The 23,100-nt window shown below is 46.7% G+C and overlaps 1 protein-coding gene across 4 annotated transcripts in view; it reads right to left on the bottom strand.

Annotated features, from left to right (window-relative positions):
- tjap1 (tight junction associated protein 1 (peripheral)) overlaps positions 1 to 23,100 on the bottom strand; it is an 81,138-nt gene that overhangs the window by 14,772 nt on the left and 43,266 nt on the right. For 3 of the 4 annotated variants that reach the window (XM_046358853.1, XM_046358852.1, XM_046358854.1), the window contains 5 exons: positions 17,355 to 17,547; positions 14,816 to 14,844; positions 10,354 to 10,515; positions 4,444 to 4,510; positions 2,205 to 2,234 (listed from right to left, as the gene is read on the bottom strand). In XM_046358853.1, the coding sequence (XP_046214809.1) occupies positions 2,205 to 2,234; positions 4,444 to 4,510; positions 10,354 to 10,515; positions 14,816 to 14,844; positions 17,355 to 17,513 (447 nt within the window). In that variant the 5' untranslated portion in view covers positions 17,514 to 17,547. The remainder of the gene's footprint in view (positions 1 to 2,204; positions 2,235 to 4,443; positions 4,511 to 10,353; positions 10,516 to 14,815; positions 14,845 to 17,354; positions 17,548 to 23,100) is intronic. The other variant, XM_046358855.1, reaches the window with a different exon arrangement.

Below are 23,100 nucleotides of genomic sequence, written 5' to 3'. Positions count from 1 at the left end.
AGTCAAACAGCTGGGCAGGTGACACGCCGTTGTATCGTCAAGAGAGCCAGTGAATGGCTTCCGTTAACATCCAGCTATGTGAGTCACACTAACAGGACAGATAGGTTATGCAAAAATCCATAATAGGCAACAATTGATCAAATACTCTGTAGCTTCAGCACTAATAACTGATGCGTCATTATTAAAATCAGGATTAAGGGGATTTCATAGGTACCACAGGAATAGCTTGTGGTTCTGATTGGCTATGGGGAGTGTTTTTTTAAGTAACCATGACTTCGCCAACAAATTGTGATTGCTACAGTAGGGACCTCACACTGTACGTGCAACATTTCTCAAGTTTTAACAGAGGGGGGGAGTAGTTTCTCTGGGCTTCAGTACGTTCTCTCACAGAAAACAATCCCTAAACCGCTGAGCTGGAGAACTTCCAGACCAATTAATTGTGTGTGCGGATCCAGATGCTGTGACTCCTCTGTGTGTGTGTGTGTGTGTGTGTGTGTGTGTGTGTGTGTGTGTGTGTGTGTGTGTGTGTGTGTGTGTGTGTGTGTGTGTGTGTGTGTGTGTGTGTGTGTGTGTGTGTGTGTGTGTGTGTGTGTGTGTGAACTAGCAAGCAAGCACAGGCCCAGATCGTTGCATTAATATTCACCACAGGCTCATTATTTGTTATTTTTTAATTTAACCTTTATTTAACTAGGCAAGTCAGTTAAGAACAAATTCTTATTTACAATGACAGCCTAGGAACAGTGGGTCCGACTGCCTTGTTCAAGGGCAGGACGACAGATTTTTACCTTGTCAGCTCGGGGATTCGATCAAGCAGACTTTTAGTTCCTGGCCCAACGCTCAAACCACTAGGCTACCACCCCCACCCCAAATTAGAGCCTCCAGTGAGCCCACTGCGTGGGGTTTGGATCTGCACTGACACCCTGTGAACAGCTGAGAGAGGCCTGGACCACGGCTGCTGTTCTGACCATCTGCTAGCACAATATCAACATCATTATTGGTGAACACACCAAGCACAATGTCTTAAGTTGGGGGGTGGGTCCTCCCTGCATCTATCTGACATTGTCCATTTACTAGCTAGATGTTAACTGAAGCCTGCACGGAAGTGAGCACTGAGCAGCTCTGTCCAGTTGTTTTAGAGGTCGTGATCGATCGCGCAACATGATTGGACTATGAAAATAGCTAGATCCAATCCTCAGAGGGAGAGGGTGTGGTCAGCACCACTAAATCACACTTAGTAGAAAAGAGGAACCGTCATTCATCTGTCCGTAGAGAATCAGTGAGAAAGGGAGTTACTGAGCGACATATAGACAGAATGAGACCCAGACTGCATCTCCTGCTCCACTGGCTGCCATGTCAATAATTAACCAATTCGCTTTATATATGCTAAACTGAAGAGGCTTCGGAGGAGAAATACAAAATGCACACAAAAATAAGCCAGCCAGCCATTGTGATGCAGAGAGACAGTTTGACTGGGCAATGCAACATCCATAAAACACCAGTGATCTCTTCTACAGCCCATTGAGCTGCAGAGCGTAACACGCCTATGGGAAAGGGGATATACAGTCCACACCGTCCTAATATTGAGTTGCACCACCTTTTGCCCTCAGAACAGCCTCAGTTCGTCGGGGCGTGGACTCGACAATGTGTCGAAAGCTAATCAACAGGGATGCCGGCCCACGTAGACTCCAATGCTTCCCACAGCTGTGTCAAGTAGGCTGGATGTCCGTTGGGTAGTGGACCATTCTTGATACACACGGGAAACTGTTGAGTGTGAGAAAAACCACCAGCGTTTCAGTTTGACACACTGGTGTGCCTGGCACCTACTACATGAACCCGTTAACAAGGCACAAGAATGCCATGGAAACAGTTCCTAATGTTTTGTACACTAAGCGCACAGAGAGGTGGGGGACTTGAAAACTAAAAAAGTTTCAATCACTGGGCACACCCAGAGATACACATAATCGCCCGGCCCCTCATGCCCAACCCAACCCCCATGCATAGGGGCCATAGCAGAGCTACACAGACAGGAGGATGACTGCGGGACATCTGGAGCAGTTTGCCAGGACAAGACAAGAGGATGGAGAGACTTTCCTTAGTTCAGAGGCGACAAGCAGAGCAGTAATGGACATGACAACTGCAATAAATGCTCAGGGGGAGGAGGATGGAGGGAGGGAGACAGGAGAGAAATAGAATGATCACGCAACTGCGTAGACCCAGGTTTGACTGATAGCAGCCTGATGATGATGAGACAGCCCGTCACGAAGCAGCAGCATGAGAGAGAGGGAGAGAATGAGAGAAACAGACAAGAGAGAGAGAGAAAAAAAAAAAAGAGACGGATGGTGAAAACAAAAGACAACACAGAACATTTTGGTCTCTTCTTTTGGACACTTGGCGAGATCTGCCGTGCGTCATCGGCTAATATGGTTTCTGATTGCGAACTCCTCTAACGCAGCACGTCAGAATAGGTTGAAACGGGGCCCGTCATTTAAGCCTGGACTGTTAGACAGTGGTCCATAGGCCTACTCCAAAGCCACACAATCAGAACCGGGAAAATTGCATCAATTTAGGCTCAACACAAAAATAACGGAATCCACAAGGATGAGGAAGGATTTGAGAGCTGTGTGCTAGGGACGGCGGCGAGGACGCGATAATTCGATTCAAGGTTCGCAATTCGTTTAATAATTGAATCCAAACATGTACAAATGCAAAAGTTGTGCAGGTTAAATTAATAAGCAGTGACCGACAACAATGTCTGTCAAATGCTGTGAAAACGTGTGACGTTTTGTTTTCCGTCGTGCATCAGAACAACCAGTAATTGGAACAATAGACAGCATACTGCGAACGTTTTGAGTTCAGCCAAGTTCCACGGTAACATGCAAGAACTCGAAAATGATGAGTACGCAAAGCACAGACATCGTTTTAACTGCCTATCCCTACTGTGCATTTTTAAAAGGCCACCGTTGACACGGTGACTGTGGGGGTCAGAGCATGTTTTGGACAGAGTAATCCTCTGCCAATTGCAAAGAGATTACCTCACATCAGGGCCAGCCTCACTCACATACACAAACGAATCACCTGTCCCAAACACAAAGCGCCAACCGGCCCGTCAGTCCTCGATCCGTCTGTTTTCCTAAAGCTACCTCCTCTACAATGACAATTAACAGGGCTGGACTGAAGTCAGAATCAGACAGTAGAATGTTTGCAGATAATTCCACAGTAAATATGTGGTGTGAATCCAGTCTGGGTAGGGCTAGCCTGTGGGTAATGGACAGTCAAGGGGGATGGCTTGTAGTGGTGCTCAGATCACTTGCCATGCGGAGAGTTGGCAGTTGCACACTACACCAAGCAACATCATTTATTTCCCTGTCAGTGTAAAACAGAGCAGTTTGAACTTTGATTTTCTCACACAGCTATCACAGAGGGCAGGGGATCGTACCACAGCCACCAGCAAAGGATCACAGCAAACTAATTCGACATTAGTCAATCTACATATTTAAGGGAAATTAATAGTTGGCCAGTGGGAACGTTTGCTTTGACTAAATGTGATTGGATTAGAAAGAATAGACATAACGTATGCACACGCATACCACCAACAGAGACGGGCTAATCAAACAACCATCACACATGTGTAAACAGCAGCATACATATTAGAGAACATAGATGCATACTTTATGTCCTGACACACACAACATCTGATTGGTTGTACGGTTGATGAGTCGTATTATAATCATCCAATAAAAACGTACAGCAGCATACATAGGTGACTATGTTTTAAAGGGAAAGTGTGGGATTTGACATTGTGGGAATATGTAAAAGAGCCTCTGCACATAAAACCCCTGGTTGTCACCTAGTGTGGTTTCGGGAGCGTGTGTGAGCTCGCGCACACAGACACACGTTTGCCTGGCATGCTGCCTGGGGGAATAGCAGAGCTCTGATCCTTCCCGTCTCCCAGAGGGGCTTGCAGAGACATGGGTGATAGAGAGAATTGACTTCAAATGAAAGGCCAGATCATTCTGTGCTAATTCCTTGCCGCACTCTGCACCACAGAACCTTCCAAAAGAGACCCTGCGGCATAATTAGCTGACAGGTGTGGGATAATGGCATAATGAGAGGGCTCTTAAATTTAAAAAAAAATTAACACACCGCTGTATGGGAAAGGTTCTTCCCCAATACAGAATAACTCCACTGACCTGGCATGCTGGGAATCTCCTTCGACATAGAAACCTTTGGACGTTGTAGTGTTCGCAAATCTACAATACTTTTGACCAGGGAAAGGTCAAAAGGAAAAGCAGTATTTTGGGAAATGGAGTGCAGGTTAAGTTGTGTGTAAATGTTTCCTTTCAAAAAAAGTAGTCACCAGAAGAACATGAAATATTTATGTCCAATGAACACCTATAGATAAGCAAAGAGGGCAGGTGGGAGAGTTGAAAGGTGAATGGTTACCAGGGAATGAAGCTTCTCCTCCAGGTCCTGGTTGGCCCTCTGGGAGGCGGTGTAGCTGTTCTGCAGTCTGTGGAGGACAGAATGTGTCTCAGTTAATAGTACCGTGTCTACAGAGCTGAGCCCCATCCAGATAGAACACATATTTGAAACCCACTGATGCCATTGCTGCAGAGACTGAGACACAGTGCCCACTGGTACAGAACGTAGCACTGCAGTAAAATAACTCGTCAACCACTTTTCTTTTTCAGTGCAATCGCCTCCCATCATAGTTCAGATTACGCGGTTGTCTTCTTGTGCGTCTTGTCTGGTTGTCAAATGAATAATTCAAATTGCCATATAGACCAGAATTATCTCCACAATGAGGCACCAGAAAACAGGCAAATCCTGCAGTACAAGTATGCACGCAGTTATCTTGGCAGTCACATCCATGCACATTTAGTTCACTTTATTTCCATTGCTACTCAACAGCAGCACGGTATGAATCCTCTCAGACTAAATGAAGCCATCAGAGTTTTGCTCGCTCCGGTTTTCAACAGGTTAGACATTCAGAACAAATTACGAGAGATGGGAGGAAAAGGGAGAGAGGGGACTGTATTAAACCCATTTCAATAGGACCAATAGCAATTACTTTCCCACTATCCACTGCCTCCTAAATTGGCTAGATAAATTCCTCAAAAAAGTGAGAGGTTGTGTATTTCATGGAATGCAATTATGGAGAACATTTTTTAAAAAGGGCGAAAATGGCAACACACTGATTTTCCACATAGCTTTGCAGGACATGTTTGAGGTATTGATGTTCCTGTTGTATAGGACCCCTGATTGTGCACCACCTTCATCAGTCACGCTCACACTTTGTAATGGTGAGCAACAGTAAAGAGGTGTGGTAGTCCAGAAGTTCAGGGCACTAAAGTGCGCCACGCCTTAAGCTTTCAGAAAGTGTGAATCATGATAAACTATGCTCAAGTCAACTCCCTTTGAGACTTTTTTAAATTTATTTTTTAAACCAAGAAACTGATTTTTGGAGAGAAAAACATCTATTTCAAAAAAAGGTTTCATCACTTCTCGGTCCATTGTTAAATTACAAATATTTCCTTTGTATGGTTCAAATCCCATCTCACAGAAACCCCAGAGGGTATGAACGCAGGACTGTCGTCTTAAAATCCAACACCTGAAATCCAATAGAAGTCGAAGAAGCACACAAATGACGCTCACAAAGCACTCTGGCCGTCACCCTTTCCACCGAGAGGGGATTACAAGGCCAGAGTCTAACAGCCGGTGATCCTCTCCGTGGTAGTCAGGTCTGCACCAGGGCCAGGCTCTAGCCTACTAGTTTCATTTCCTCTTTCTGCCATGAGCCATGCTGGGTGCTCATTTGACCACGCAGACGTGAACGGTGTCACAACAACTGCTGTCCCCGGGCCAACTGGCCACGTGATCGATTCATTGATCAAACAATATTGCACATGGACACGCGCACAGGTTTCACCTCATCTATATTACAACCCTGATGCAATGACACTAAATCGCTACTGTAGTGTCCAGGGTGATACCAGTGTGTATCAATGGGAGTCATAGTACAAAACCTGTCTTTTTAAGGCATATTTCCCAAAGGGCTGTCCTTCCCAATAACACCAGCATCTCTTCTTACCCCCTGTCGCATTCCTCACTAATCATAAAGGCTTTGCTGCAAATCACCGCCAATGACTTTCACTGTCTTTTTCCCCAATCAAAAGTGAATAGACATTTGAGCAAAGCTCACAGATTCCCACCGAGACCACAGCGGTGCCCATTTACATTTGGCATTCGAGTCATTCAGCAGACGCTCTTATCTGGACTTACAGTATTGAGTCCATACTTTTCCTTCACACTCCCGCAGCATTTCAGGGTTTCAGAGGGTAGACATTGATCGGACTTTGCGCTGATGCACTTCAAATTGGGGAGCGCAATTACAATCACCTGATGGCTCCACTAAGAAGTCAGATTGAATAGTCTGGCAACCGCAAACTAATCAAACGAAGTCCTCAGAGAGTCACATGTGAATGCTGCTAATGGGAATGGTAAAGTAAATAAATAGCTAAATAAATAAAAATGTAGTCGTAATTACAACAATTGGCTTTTCATTCCCAGAGCCTTTTCAGAGATTGATCTCTGAAAACATCTGTGTAGCATCTGCCTCTAACCCTAGGAAGCTCTTTGCCACCTTCTCCTCCCTCCTGAATCCTCCTCCCCCTCCCCCCCCTCCTCCCTCTCTGCAGATGACTTCGTCAACCATTTTGAAAAGAAGGTCGACGACATCCGATCCTCGTTTGCTAAGTCAAATGACACCGCTGGTTCTGCTCACACTGCCCTACCCTGTGCTCTGACCTCTTTCTCCCCTCTCTCTCCAGATGAAATCTCGCGTCTTGTGACGGCCGGCCGCCCAACAACCTGCCCGCTTGACCCTATCCCCTCCTCTCTTCTCCAGACCATTTCCGGAGACCTTCTCCCTTACCTCACCTCGCTCATCAACTCATCCCTGACCGCTGGCTACGTCCCTTCCGTCTTCAAGAGAGCGAGAGTTGCACCCCTTCTGAAAAAACCTACACTCGATCCCTCCGATGTCAACAATTACAGACCAGTATCCCTTCTTTCTTTTCTCTCCAAAACTCTTGAACGTGCCGTCCTTGGCCAGCTCTCCCGCTATCTCTCTCTGAATGACCTTCTTGATCCAAATCAGTCAGGTTTCAAGACTAGTCATTCAACTGAGACTGCTCTCCTCTATCACGGAGGCGCTCCGCACTGCTAAAGCTAACTCTCTCTCCTCTGCTCTCATCCTTCTAGATCTATCGGCTGCCTTCGATACTGTGAACCATCAGATCCTCCTCTCCACCCTCTCAGAGTTGGGCATCTCCGGCGCGGCCCACGCTTGGATTGCGTCCTACCTGACAGGTCGCTCCTACCAGGTGGCGTGGCGAGAATCTGTCTCCTCACCACGCGCTCTCACCACTGGTGTCCCCAGGGCTCTGTTCTTGGCCCTCTCCTATTCTCGCTATACACCAAGTCACTTGGCTCTGTCATAACCTCACATGGTCTCTCTTATCATTGCTATGCAGACGACACACAATTAATCTTCTCCTTTCCCCCTTCTGATGACCAGGTGGCGAATCGCATCTCTGCATGTCTGGCAGACATATCAGTGTGGATGACGGATCACCACCTCAAGCTGAACCTCGGCAAGACGGAGCTGCTCTTCCTCCCGGGGAAGGACTGCCCGTTCCATGATCTCGCCATCACGGTTGACAACTCCATTGTGTCCTCCTCCCAGAGCGCCAAGAACCTTGGCGTGATCCTGGACAACACCCTGTCGTTCTCAACCAACATCAAGGCGGTGGCCCGTTCCTGTAGGTTCATGCTCTACAACATCCGCAGAGTACGACCCTGCCTCACACAGGAAGCGGCGCAGGTCCTAATCCAGGCACTTGTCATCTCCCGTCTGGATTACTGCAACTCGCTGTTGGCTGGGCTCCCTGCCTGTGCCATTAAACCCCTTCAACTCATCCAGAACGCCGCAGCCCGTCTGGTGTTCAACCTTCCCATGTTCTCTCACGTCACCCCGCTCCTCCGTTCTCTCCACTGGCTTCCAGTTGAAGCTCGCATCCGCTACAAGACCATGGTGCTTGCCTACGGAGCTGTGAGGGGAACGGCACCTCAGTACCTCCAGGCTCTGATCAGGCCCTACACCCAAACAAGGGCACTGCGTTCATCCACCTCTGGCCTGCTCGCCTCCCTACCACTGAGGAAGTACAGCTCCCGCTCAGCCCAGTCAAAACTGTTCGCTGCCCTGGCCCCCCAATGGTGGAACAAACTCCCTCACGACGCCAGGACAGCGGAGTCAATCACCACCTTCCGGAGACACCTGAAACCCCACCTCTTTAAGGAATACCTAGGATAGGATAAGTAATCCCTCTCACCCCCCCCCCTTTAAGATTTAGATGCACTATTGTAAAGTGACTGTTCCACTGGATGTCATAAGGTGAATGCACCAATTTGTAAGTCGCTCTGGATAAGAGCGTCTGCTAAATGACTTAAATGTAAATGTAATGTAAATGTGTAACGGTGCTGCCCGGTGATAATCAGATAGGACATACGAGTGGAGCACACTAGTTAACTGATGGTAATCCAATTGAACCCTTATCTTTGCTGAAGCTGTATTTGAATGTGTGATCATCTAGTACGGAAATGCAGATGGACCATCGCACAGGCATGTAGCCTCATTCTGTGATTTATTGATGGAAACACTGCAGGGATAATTGAAAGTGACTGGTTGCTCAGAGCAAAGAACAGGAAGATTCCTCTCGATTGGAGATAAACTGGGATGATTGCTTTTGAATGTGACACACACACACACACACAACACACGAGATTTGAAATGAGCAGCCACGTGGTTTTTCCCTGGAATCTTGACTTAAACGTGCATCTTCACATTAATGCAACCCAGAGCCAAAGCATTCGTAACAGTAAAATTAGCATATCTATTTCTCCACCTGCATGTGGACAGCGAGATAAAAGTGAAATGGCACATTGGCATATAAAGCTATAGGGAATGTATTACGAAAATAATTCAAAAGCAAGCAACATATTTAACGATTGAAATGCTTAAGAAACAAAATGGCAACCATTATCACCCGACAGCAGATATGGGAAAATGTGTTGCCGCCATGTCGTATTTACCAGCTTCAGCCCTGTGTCCTCCCTCTGGAGGAGTTTAGGTTTCCTGCGTGTGGTAGTGGGAAACTCATCCATCATTACCATGACACTTCCATAATAACATAAGCTTTACAATCTCATTAAAGTGAGAGAGTTTGTCTCAAATGGTGGATTATGTATGCCAACCATTACACACATGTCATTTTGGCCTCTTTTTTTTACCTGCACTTAAACTCACAAATTAGGAGCAAAACAAAATACTCAAATCTATTTTAAATTGTTTTTGTGTTTTTTTTAGGAATCAAAGCGCGCATTTTCCAGGCTTTTCAAGACCAACTTCCGTTAATAAGCTTTTATCGCTAAACTGTGAACATTTTAAATCTTTATTTAACAAACTACAAAGTTGTACACAGGTGGGCCTGCCCCCTTTTCTTCAGAAGTGACTTGATTGACAAGCAGATGTGTAGAGTTTGATTTATTAACCAAACACTGAGAGGCGGGTTGCAGGTGTATTGCCAGGGAAAGCAGGAGACGCTTTTAAAATCAAGAGGTTCTTCAACAGCGGAAAGCTTGACAGAAAGACAAATGATAGAAGAACCATCGTTGTGTGCCCGTAATGTGGTATAGAACGAAGTCAAGAACATAAACAACTAAAGCGTTTGTTCTGGCTCAACATTCAGGATCAGAGTTCTAACTCAAAAAAAGGACTGGTGGTCATGTATTGTAGAGGAAGGCCTGAAGTTGTCACTAACTAGGGCTGACAGAGGAAGTGTGGTCGGGCGCTGAAGAGTCCTATGGTAACATCCTCCCATTGAACAACGTTCTGAATTATAGATAGATACATTATAGATAAAACAGCAGAGACTTTCTGGCATCTACATTTTATCCATGTGGCAGAAACTTAACAAAACTCCCCCCAACCACCTCGCTCTCAAATAGACGATCCAACATGCCCAGAGGTTGAAGAACTTAAAGTAACAACTAGCTGCATAATCAGATGCCTAAGCTCTCATTAATTCAACAGCTTTGATCAGATTCATTAAAAATGGATTGCCGGGGAAGGTATTCATTTCATCTTTATGTTTCCGAAAAAAAGTGAGGTTGGGAGAGGAAGTGAGTGTCCGGTGTAACGGAGTGAAATATTATCCGTGTCAGGAAGTGGCAAGAGTGCCTCCCATAACATTGATAATGGGCTCAGGAAAGGAGGGAGGTTACACTCGTCACCTGCGGAACTTGTCTCTCATCTTCTCCAGGTCGTCGCGCGTGCGACCCATCTCCCCCTGCATGTAGTGACGGCTGGTCTCAAACTCCGTCTCCATGGCCTCCATCTTGTGGGTGGTGTGGGAGAGCCGCCGGCGAAGCTCTTCATTCTGCTGCTGCAGGATCCTGGAGGGGAGAGGGAGTGGTAGAGAGGTGAAGGTGGGTGGGTGGGGGGGGGGGAGTCAGCCCAGGTGCAGTGGAATGACTCACAGACAGTACTGTATTCACACATAGTGACTAGACTGACAAGACAAACAGAGAGCCATGGGAACTTGCTTCAGCCACAGAACTCACCCAAAATTCCGGGTCACAATTTATTCACAGGTTATTGAAAATAATGTCAATGGGAATAGAGAAAATTCATAATTAACAACTACGATTAACATGAGGGGAAAATGGCATATGTGAAAGAAAGGTCCATGCACATGAGTGAGTGCATATTTATGACAGAAAGTATGTGTCTTTTCTCTGTGTGTATGAGAGAGAGCGAACACATGGTTGTCCACAGCACTCGTGTGTGTGTGTGTGTGTGTGTGTGTGTGTGTGTGTGTGTGTGTGTGTGTGTGTGTGTGTGTGTGTGTGTGTGTGTGTGTGTGTGTGTCGGGTGGCTGCCTGCCTTTGTCCTAGTGTGTCTGTGGAGTTTAATGGGAGCAGCTGTTAGGATGCTGGGGGGACGGAGCAGCTGCCATGGGACAGGACACATCTGCCATCTGCCACAACCCACTGTCCACAATCCTGTCACCACACCGTGTGTCGCACTATGCAGCATCCAGCCACCCACTCACTCACTCACTGCACACTGATTAAAACCACTGTTTTCAGGGTCTCTGTCCTACCGGCTCAGACAGACCCAAATACCTAGGGGACCGCTCTGCTGCATGACAGCAGTTCGCAGCAACAAAAAAAACATCTCCTAACTACAGTCCACCGATGTATGTTTAAGTAAGGCTTCCAGTGGGCTCAGATTAGGTTGTGAGAGCCAGGCAATTGATCGGCAGACGAGGGACCACAACAGGAGCATCCAGGTGCGTTACCCTGTCACAGGGTGTGATTGGGTGTGACAGGGTGGAATGAAGTTAGCCCTCGCACCGCTACCGGTTCCCCCGTGCTGCATCTGCAATAGTCAAATGGGATATTTTCCCCCACCTAACAGCTGGCAGACACAAAATCTTTTAACATCGACACAAGCTCCCGTCCAAACTTCCAGAGCAACAGGGTAGTCCTCTTCAAAGTCGACAGGTCCGGAGGGGAAGGAAGGAAAATGCCCACGTGTATCCTACACATGCAGACACACTTTGCCAACCAAAACCAGGGCGACTCAAGAAAAGAGAACATCAATAATTCATGGTATGTTACGGTTGGTGCGGCGGCAGCCAATGTTTTATTCTATAATTACACACAGGATTTCACCGTCTCTGCACGGTTGTTCTGTTCTGTTTTGGCTCTTTCAGGGCACGGGTTTGAGGAAAAGGGCTGAAAATGGGTTTTTGGCACAAAAACTTGAGCCAAGTATGTGCGCGCGCACACACACACACACACACACACACACACACACACACACACACACACACACACACACACACACACACACACACACACACAATGTTTATGCGGATTATGACATGAGAAACATGAGCTCAGATCCTATTCAGATCACGGAGAGTGGGTGTGTAAAAGAAGCCAAGCTTTACGCCTTCCGTTTAAAAAAGAAGAAGAAGAAGAAGAAGAAACAACAAAAGGAGCGTAATCCACTCTGCTATGCTGTAAATACACATAAGCAGTGAGGGGAAAAAAAATGTACATTAATTATACGGTAGAATACACACTTTCACAGAACTGCTGCTGCTAACCAATGCACAGTGTGTATAAAAGCAAGGCGTGGCTACCATTAGATCTAACCTGGATGATTGAGCATTACAGTGCAACAGCAAAAGGCTAAATGAGCATGTCACGGCATAAAAGGTGTCTTGCGATTACAGACTACCCAGAACCAGAGTGCACTGCGTTTAGGGTACTTTTTTAGGCTGTTACAAAACACCTCTAACAGCCTTGCACATCGAGATGCTCCCCGGGAGCCAAACAGGAGGAGTGGTAAATTAAGGCGAAATGGGAAAATGACTGTGATAAGAGAAAATAGATATTCCCAAGCTTTCAGAAAGGATTTTGAAAGACTGGGATTGGGAAAGGGTCTTTCAATTCACTTGTAAAACACATCCTTAGAGGTTCAGGGGTTTTACATGCATTACACCAGGGTTGCCCAAACTGGTGACCCTAACTACATTTTTTCCCTTGTTTTAAAATTGTTGGACATAAAAGACTGCAAAAACACCAAAAGTATTCCCACACATAAGAGAGATATACACTGAGTGTACAAAACATTAAGAACATCTTTCTAATATTGAGTTGCCCTTTTGACCTCGGTATCGAAAGCGTTCCACAGGGATGCTGGCCCATGTCGACTCCAACGCTTCCCACAGTTGTGTCAAGTTGGCTGGATGTCCTTTGTGTGGTGGACCAGTCTTGATACACACAGGAAACTGTTGAATGTGAAAAACCCAGCAGCGGTGCAGTTCTTGAAACAAACTAGCGCGCCTGACACCTACTACCATACCCTGTTCAAAAGGAACTCAAATATTTTGTCTTGCCCATTCACACTCTGAATGGCAGACAAACACAATCCATGTCTCAAGGCTTATAAAAAAAAAAATCCTTCTTTAACCCGTCTCCTCCCCTTCAACTACACCGATTGAAGTGGATTTAACAAGTGACATCAATAAGGGATCATAGCTTTCACCTGGATTCACCTGGTCAGTCTGTGTCCTGGAAAGAGCAGGTGTTCTTAATGGGAAACCTTTTCTGACAAAACTATTGTTACTTTAGTTGGACTTTTCGGACCTTTTCCCATTCAGAAGAGTATGGTGGAAACAACGGGAGGGAGAGAGGAGGAAGATCGGCCTGTCAACCGATGTATTGGTAATCCCATTCATCTGAGAAGCAGTCCTCTGCAGCGTACGCAGTAGACGAACAGCCAACATTCTATTCTATAGAACAGCATGACAAAACTCCACTACCGCTGGGGAGACAGACTCAGCTCTGGCCTATGTGGAGACTTGAGGAACTCTAGGGCAAGAGTGGGTGACTGGGCGGTAGTGATTAACAGCGGCACTCAGCTCAGGTTGTATTCAGTTAGTCAGACACAGAATCATTCAACATCCCACACCAGCGCAGGGGCATCTAGGCCAATCAGTGACATTGCTTGTGTGCCACAAAGGAGCTTATCAGCATTTACCACCACAAGGAAGAGAAGGGGGAGATCCAACAGCAGCTACGTCAGCGGCAATTCATTAAGCATTGCTGCCTGATGATGCCCACACGTGGATGGTGACCTGACTAGATTTACCCTTTACATCTCGTTCACTGACACCAAAGGGAACTTCACTGTAGCGAACCAGAGCCAGCGCTGGGCTAGACTTTACTGCGAGGGGCTAAAATGACACATCAAACATGCACCGTCACACACGCAGCTGATAGATTTGGTAGTAATTAGCCAACTATAGGGATTCTTTTTTGGGAGAGGAAGTGGAGCGGAGGAGGACCGCAGGACTGCTGGAGGTGAAAGTTCGAGCTGTAATTACAACTGGTGTTCAGTCTCTGTACTAGTGGTCAATCCTGCACGGCTGGTGGTAATGGACTCCCCCACATACTGTTTTCTCTCATTAGCTGTGTGGAGTTTTCACAGCTGGGGGAAGGAGGGGGGGGGTTCCAGCAGGGAGACGCCACTGATCACATCGATTCACTTTGAGCCCAGGCTGGGGTGGGAGAAGGAGGCGGCAGGGGGGGGGGTGTGGGTGACGGATGTTGGCGCTAACAGCAACCTGCTCCTCTTCCACTCTCGCTCGCCCACCTGCGCAGCACCCTTCCCACCACACCGCAGGGGCTTGTCATCATAGCAGCATATGGGATCAGCCATGTCTCTATGAACCCTCCCTCCCCTTAGCGTTACTGACACAGAAGCTGGGCGTCTGAGTGCGGCCTGCCCGGCTCCCTCTCCTCAGGAAGTGTCTAGACGGGAGCAGCTGGGGCTCCTGGGAAGGGCTGGCTGTGGCTTGGTGCCAACCTGGCCGTCTCCTATAAGCAGCCTATCTACCCAGTGCCAATCAGGTCACGCCACCCGGGGCTACAGCTTCCCACACAGTAGACTGATCTATACAGTACACACGGAGGTGTCAAAACTGGGCTCAAAGTGAAGCAGGCAAATAGACACAGAAACCCATAGTCAAAGAAGTCATGCTGAGATTCACTGTTTTCTGTTTGTTTAAACCGTAAGTCAAATTTAGTATTTTCAATCCTGTGGCTGAAGCATATCTCACCAAAGATACAGCACATATTTGTCAAAGCATAAGTAGATTATAAAATAATTACTTACTTGATCCTGTCTGCATCTGATAAGGAGTCCTGCAACAACAAACATCCTATTAGTTTGGCCATTGTAGATATGTTTGCAACAAAAACAGACATTTTGCTGGACCGGCAATCATTACTGGCTGTAATTAGTCATTTCTTTTAAAAAGGCTCTCCATCTACAACCTTGAGGCATTGAGCAAGGCAGACAGCGAACAGACCTGGGAAACATTGGAGATGCACTCCGCGACAACAATACACCATTTCAAAAACACTCACCGGCTTTCAAGGACTGAACTAAGCAGAAATTGTACAAAAAAAAGAAAAAATGTTCCACATTTATATTAACCAATTTCGCACTGCACAGAACTCAGATTCCTTGGTAGTTCAGTGTCAGCCACATTTATGTTGAAGCCAAAGGGTTAGAGAGATAAGCAGACAAGGCAGAATTGTACAGGATGTCTCTTAGATGCACAGGCCAATACATCTCATGGAGCTATGAAATCAATTTGACAGCCCCTGTCATTCTGCAAACTAAAAAAAGAGACTTCAGTTTACACAGAAGAGCAGCCTGCGCATCTACGGCACTTAAGAGCCTAGTTATCAGCACCACATTTATGAATATTGTATTCTCATCTCTGTAGAATAATTTCACAGTATTAATCCAGAATATCTTTACAACATAATGGCCAGTCTCAACAACAGCTATACACCGAGTGTACAAAACACTGTCATGATCTTTCCACTGACCAGGTGAATCCAGGTGAAAGCTATGATCCCTTATTGATGTTAATTCCACTTCAAATCAGTGTAGATGAAGGGGAGGTTAAAAGGTTTTTTTAAGCCTGGAGAAAAACTCAATATTAGGAACGGTGTTCTTAATGTTTTGTACACTCAGTGTAGCGCTATAGCAGAATGCAGTGCATTAAAATAAAGAGATCTAAAAGGTTAAAAACTAATATGACACAGATGCACAACACTGACCTTTTCAGTTTGGATTGGACGAGAAAGCTGGCTAGTGAATACCACTTGAGTGTTCGTACAGTAAGTTTCTACTCTCCAGCCATCTAGGGAAATGACTTGCCTTCAGTTATTGGCAAATGTCATTTCAATTTATAATATGACTAGAGTTGTAGCTAAGCAACTCGCATGTTGAATCCGCTCGACACAATACACAGATATTTGTTGAGAAGGCTTCCAATTATTTTTCTGGAAGGCGTACAACAATGTAGGGGAAGGGGGGGAGAGAGAGAGAACTTCTCCTCACATACCTTGACCTGTGAGAAAATAGAAAAAGAGAGGTGTTGTGATACTGTTTCAGAGTGGGGAGGCTGGGGCACGTATTTAGCTGTGGGTTTATCCATAGCGTCCTTGTGCTGTGTTCTGGTGTCCAGCTGAGAGGACTGGTGCCGTTTTTTCTGGTGATGGTCTCTCTGCCGACTCTTGTCCTCGCAATCAGTCTCACTGCAGCGTCGAGAGCTGGAGTCCCTGCCACCCCCCACACGGCTGTAGATGGGCCCCTCAGCTTTGGGCCTCGCTCCCTCCCTAAGGGGGTCTGCCCTACACTTCTCTGCATTCTGGTCAGGGATGTCCTTCGGGGTGGGGTGCCAGGTCTTTGGTCGACCTTCTTCCTTCCTGGAAGGCCTGTCCCTGTCCAGCGTCGAGGACCACTCGTCCCACGGCCGGCTCATCGCAGGGTTCCTCTCGGTTCCTCGCTTCTTCTTCGCTTCGGGAGTCAGGGGAGAATTTTGTGACTGGTGCTGAGGCTGGTTTCCCTTAACCGGTCTTGTGTCCTCTTGCTGTTTTCCACCCAGCATTTGCATTCTGGCAGGGCTGATGAGCCTGGTGGTGACATCATCCAGGAAGTTGGAGAACTTCAGCTTATTTTCTAGGAATTGGATCATTCTTTCTGAGGTTGCTGAGCTTTGCGAGGTGGAGGACGAGGTTATCTGTCTGGTTGAGGTGGTCTTGGCCAGAGACCTCCTCTTGGGCTTCCAGTCCTGGCTCTGGCCCAGCATCTCGGCAGACTTGGACTTCCTGAGGTCTGAGAAGTGGACGCCCAGCTGGTTGGGCTGCTTTAGGATCCCCTTAGGCGGGAGGGCTAGTCTCTGGAAGGAAGTCTGCTGGTGGTGCTGACCTCCTCTGGGAACCAGGATCTCTGCATTGTCCTTGAAGACCAGTGAGCGCTCCAGGCTGCGACTGGACTGGGCTGGGGAGGTAGAGTAGCCACCTCGCTGGGAGTCATCTGAGCGGAGGTCTTCATCTCCAGAGAGAGCGAGTAGGCCCTCACTGCGGCTCAAGAAGAGTCTCATCCCCTGCAAGTCCCTGGCTGCCTGGTTGGCTGTGACGCCCACTGTCATGCCTCTATGGCTGAAGATTTTGGGTGGGGGCAGGACAGTAAGATCCAGGCTGGACAGGCTGGAGACATCCAGCTCACTGACCGAGAGCAGAGACCAGGAGGAAGAAAATATATTGCGGCTCTCAGGACTAACTGGGCATTTCAGGTAGGGGTCTGTGAACCTTGTTCGCTGAAAACCTGGAGTATGGTTTGGAATGCGAATTACCTGGCAGGGGTCAGGAGGGTTGAGGCCAGCGGTGTTGGCAAGCGCAGGCGGCGTGCTCCCACTAAGGTCCTCTAGGAACGAGGGCAAGTTGTTGCGCGACTCGCGGTGCTGAGGCGGAGCCTTGCGGTACGGCTTCCTGGCCGGGGTAGCGCTCGTCATCCTTGGTGCTCAGCGTCTGTCCGGTCGGTTATTCCTGCCAGGAGACAAGCATTAGATGTGGTAGAAGCGACACCAGCCCTGAGCCCTGCCCTGTGCAAAAAGCCAGCTGTAAAGGTCTGTGTCCAGTTCCCCTCCCTTTCTCTCCCTCCCTTCCGACCATGCCTACTCTCTCCCTGGCTCTCTCCACTCTCCCTCTCTCCTAAAGCGGTAGCAACAAAAAAAGTGGTTTGAATCAATAGGCTTTGATGAGAGCAGTAGCAGTGGGCAGAAAAAGAAACGGCTGCCTGGTGCAAACTGTCTGTAGTGGAGAGTGGAGGGAGGGGTATGGGATGCCACTTCAAATAAACATCAAACACAATTTATGTGTCGTGATGGAGGATTTTTTTAAATATCTGCTCTCAAAATTCTGCCTGCAGAGTATGGTGTGTGCATACGTGTATGTGGAATAGAATGAGAGAGAGGAAAATCTGAGCATGCCCTCAAGCCTACAATTGATTACAAGCAGAAGTGTGTTCCCAATAGAGGAACTCTTACACTACAGTCCACTGACTGGAAGCATTGTGGGCTAAGTTTAGAATGTAAAAACTAGGCATATTTGTTAGGAAAAGAAGCCACACCCCCTACCAAAATCAAAACCATGGAAAACACACACGCGCTCCGGAAGGCACTTTTAGGAACACAAGCACACCCACACACACTAGTGGCTGTAAATGACTAAGACGCTGAACAGGAGAAGAGCCTGTCACTATATCTATTCTGATTGATGACTTGGCTTTTGCTGAGTCACTCTGTAGCCCTGTGGATCCAATTGCCACAGAGAGTGGAGAAATACCAGAGAGCCGTCTATCCTTCCTGCAGCACAGAGAAGGAGACCGTAGACCTCTCTATATCCATTATACACGTTACTTATGCCCCAGTCTGATGCACTCATTGCACTGTAAATGCGTCCGCATGCTTTCCAGCCAAAACCGTTCATGATTCATGATCCCCCCCCCCCCCAGTTGTTCGTGCAGTCGGTAGTTAAAGTCTACGCCCCTTCATCAGTCAACAGTAGGGATTCTTCAATTAAATGTTTGTCATTCAATGAGACAAATCATTTTTATGCAAATTTCACTTGAGGAACCACTGCAGCAAACATCTTAGTTGGATGTAATATAGCGCGACAGATCTCTGACAGATTTGAGTTATCTTGAGGAAGTGTATACTGGCTACGGCATCTTAAAAATTAAAAATAAATAAATGGACAAACCGTACTATTGCTGCGTTTTTCTAGCGAAGGTCTTTTAAGGGAGTATGCGAGCACGTACCCGCCAGCCGAACTGAAAGTATGCCGTCAACTTAAACCATAGAAATAATCTTAAAAGGTTCAGATACAATAAACCAGATTGAAGATCAGCACTCGAGGTACCCTAAGAACATGCCACTTCGATACAGCTAAGACCAGAAGTGACATCTTCATGGCAGGTTAGGAGAATTTACACAGAAGGTCAGGAAAGTTAGCATAGCAGGTTAGAAGAATTATGTTAAGGTTTGGAAAAGGGTTTGAAGCGGTGTGTTTTTAGGGAGTCCCATCAGCACTTTGCTATGTATCCCTGGGGAGAGCATTCTGAGAAATCTGAATAATTAGGAAAACATTATAGAATAAAGGAAGGTTTAACTACATCTGGCTTGGTTCAAAGATTCCCTTCATTCAAAACAGTGCATAATTGCACGACTGGATTATGCCCTGGGGGGGGACCAATGAACATAAGCCATTGATCAGTCCACCGCTTCCTGGGTCAGATGCCCCCTCCACCCCTGTTCTCTCTCGTGTCCCACAAATACCCCAGCAGCACAGGGGTGTTCATCATGTTGCTATTTTTACAGTGTGTGAACCCCGCTGACGGGTTCATTGGGGAGAATAAAGGGAGGGAAAGGCTGATGCGTCACAGCGGAATTCCAACGAAAGATCAATGACCTTCACAGCAGCTTGTGCAGTGGGGTGGGGCCACATGGTCAGAACTAGTGTATGCGACGTCAGAGCAGAGTACAAAGCATGTAGAGGCCTGTCATTTTTTATCATAGGTACACTTCAACTGTGAGAGACGGAATCAAAAACAAAAATCCAGAAAAATCACAGTGTATGATTTTTACACGGCCTCTCACAGTTGAAGTGTACCCATGATAAAAAATTACAGACCTCATGCTGTTACATGCTTTGTAAGTAGGAAAACCTGCAAAATCGTCAGTGTATCAAATACTTGGTCTCCCCACTGTATGTCACATGCGCCAAAAAGCTTACTTACAAGCCCTTACCCAACAATGATGTTAAGAAAAATGAGTTTTTTTTAGTTTTACTAATTAGGGGGAAGAGGTGTACAGGTTAGTCGAGGTAATATGTACATGTAGGTAGGGGTAAAGTGTCTATGCATAGATAGTAAACAGGGAATAGCATCAGCGCAATACAAATAGTCAGAGTGGCCATTTGATTAGGTGTTCAGCAGTCTTATGGCTTGGGGGTAGAAGCTGTTACGGAGCCTTTTGGACCTAGACTTGCCGCTCTGGCAACGCTTGTGGTGCGGTGGCAGAGAAGAGTCTATGACTAGGGTGTCTGGAGTCTGACAATTTTCAGGGCCTTCCTCCGACAGAGGTATAGAGGTCATGTTATAGAGGTCCTTGATGACAGGAAGTTTGGCCCCAGTGATACTCGGCTGTACGCACTACCCTCTGTAGCACCTTGCTGTAGAACATTGAGGATCTGAGGACCTCAAATATTTTCAGTCCCCTGAGGGGCAATAGGCATTGTCATGCCCTCTTCACGGCTGTCTTGGTGTGTTTGGATCATGATAGTTTGCTGGTGATGTGGACACCAAGGAACTTGAAACTCTCGACCTGCTCCACTACAGCCTTGAAAAGAATGGGGGCTTGTGCAGCCCGTCTTTTTCTGTTGTCCACAATCATCTCTTTTGTCTTGATCACGTTGAGGGAGAGGTTGATCCCTTGGCACCACACGGCCAGGTCTCTGACTTCCTCCCTATAGGCTGTCTCATCGACGTCGGTGATCAGGCCTACCACTGTTGTGTTGTCTGTAAACTTAATGGTGTTGAAGTTGTGCTTGGGCACGCAGTCATGGGCAAACAGGAGTTCAGGAGGGGAATAAGCACGCACCCCCGAGGGGCCCCCGTGTTGAAGATCACTGTGGCAGATGTGTTGTCTACACTTATAACCTGGGGGAGGTCAGTCCAGGATCCAGTTGCAGAGGGAGGTGTTTAGTTCCAGGGTCCTTAGCTTGTTGATGATCTGAGGGAACTACGGTGTTGAACGTGGAGCTGTAGTCAATGAAGAGCATTCTCAAGTAGGTATTCCTTTTGTCCAGGTTGGAAAAGGCAGTGTGGAGTGCAATAGAGATTGTGTCATATGTGGATCTGTTGGGGCGTTATGCGAATTGGAGTGGCTCTAGGGTTTCTTGGATGATGGTGTTGATGTGAGCCATGACCAGCCTTTCAAATCACTTCATGACTACAGATGTGAGTGCTATGGGTCAATGGTCATTTAGGCAGGTTACCTTGCTGTTCTTGGGCACAGGAACTATGGTGGTCTGCTTGAAACATGTAGGTATTACAGACTTGGGTCAGGGACAGGTTGAAAATGTCAGTGAAGACACGTACAAGTTAGTCAGCACATGCTCTGAGTACACGTCCAGGTAATCCGTCTGGCTCTGCGGCCTTGTGAATGTTGACCTGTTTGAAAGGTCTTGCTCATCTGGAACAGCTGGTGCGCTCATGGATGCTTCAGTATTGCTTGCCTCGAAACAATAAAATGCATTTTATTGGCGGCAGGTAGCCTAGTGGTTAGCGCTTTGGACTAGTATCCGAAAGGTTGCAAGATCGAATCCCCGAGCTGACAAGGTACAAATCTGTTGTTCTGCCCCTGAACAGAGGCAGTTAACCCACTGTTCCTAGGCCGTCATTAAAAATAAGAATTTGTTCTAACTGACTTGCCTAGTTAAAAAAAGGTTAAATAAAAAATTAAATAACAATTTTGCCCATCTGGTAGGCTCGCGTCACTGGCCAGCTCCTGGCTGGGTTTCCCTTTGTAGTTAATAATAGTTTGCAAGCCCTGCCACATCCGACGAGCATCAGAGCCGGTGTAGTAGGATTCAATCTTAGTTCTGTATTGACGCTTTGCCTGTTTGATGGTTCGTCTGAGGGCATAGCAGTTTTTCTTTTTTATAAGCACCGAGATTAATGTCCCGCACCTTGAAAGCGGCAGCTCTAGCCTATAGCTTGGTGTGGATGTTGACTGAGGTGGTACACTCCTCAATGCCATTGGATGAATCACTGAACATATTCGAGTCTGTGCTAGCAAAACAGTCCTATAGCGTAGCATCCGCATCATCTGACAACTTCCGTATTGAGTGAGTCACTGGTACTTCCTGCTTTAGTTTTCGCTTGTAAGCAGAAATCAGGAGAATAGAATTATGGTCAGATATTCCAAATGGAGGGAGAGGGAGAGCTTTTTACGCATCTCGGTGTGTGGAGTAAAGGTGGTAGAGTTCTTTCCCCCTCTGGTTGCACTTGACATGCTGGTAGAAATTAGGTAAAACGGATTTAAGTTAGCCTGCATTAAAGTCCCTGGCCACTATAAGCGCCGCTTCTGGATGACATTTTCTTGTTCGCTTATGGCCTTATACAGATCGTTGAGTGCGGTCTTAGTGCCAGCATCAGTATGTGGTGGTAAATCGATGCCTACAAAAAATAGACAAAAACTTTCTTGGTAGATTGTCAATAACAGCTGGTGCGGCAATGTCTAAGACACATATCCCACTCCTCATCTTACCGGACGTAGCTGTTCTATCCTGCCGATGCACGGAGGGTGAGGGAGAGCTTTATTCCAGTCTGTGTGTGGATTAAAGGTGGCCTAGAGGTTTTTTTTTGCCCCTCTGTTTACACATGTTGTATGTGTCGAACTGCTTTGCTTTATCTTGGCCAGGTCGCAGTTGCAAATGAGAACTTGTTCTCAACTAGCCTACCTGGTTAAATAAAGGTGAAATAAATGTGACATGCTGGTAGAAATTAGTTCTGGATGAGCATTTTCTTGTTTGCTTATGGCCTTAAGACTGCACTCAACGAGCTGTATTAAATGTCAGCATCGGTTTGTGGTGGTAAATAGACAGCTATGAAAAATATAGGTGAAAACTCTGGGTAAATAGTTTGTTCTACAGCTTATCATGAGATACTCTACCTCAAGCGAGCAAAACGTTGAGACTTCTTTAATATTAGATTTCATGCACCAGCTGTTATTGAAAAATACACAGACCCCTCATCTTAACGGAGCTATTCGTTCGGTCTTGCCGGCCAACTGTATATTATGTGTGTCATCGTTCAGCCACGACTCTGTAAAACATAAGATATTACAGTTAACGTCCCGTTGGTAGGATAGTCTCTAACGGAGCTCATCCAGTTTATTCTCCAATGATTGCATGTTGGCCAATATAATGGATGGTAGAGGTACCCAAATCTGCATCCCTGTGTCGGTCTCCTCTTCATGCGAATGAAAGGGATTTGGGCCTGGTCCGGTATCAGCTGTAAGTCCTTCGTGTCCGACT

The sequence above is a fragment of the Oncorhynchus gorbuscha genome, linkage group LG08 (genome assembly GCF_021184085.1).
Source record: "Oncorhynchus gorbuscha isolate QuinsamMale2020 ecotype Even-year linkage group LG08, OgorEven_v1.0, whole genome shotgun sequence".
NCBI classification, from domain to species: Eukaryota; Metazoa; Chordata; class Actinopteri; order Salmoniformes; family Salmonidae; genus Oncorhynchus; species Oncorhynchus gorbuscha.
This window is presented reverse-complemented; position numbering and strand designations above follow the sequence as displayed.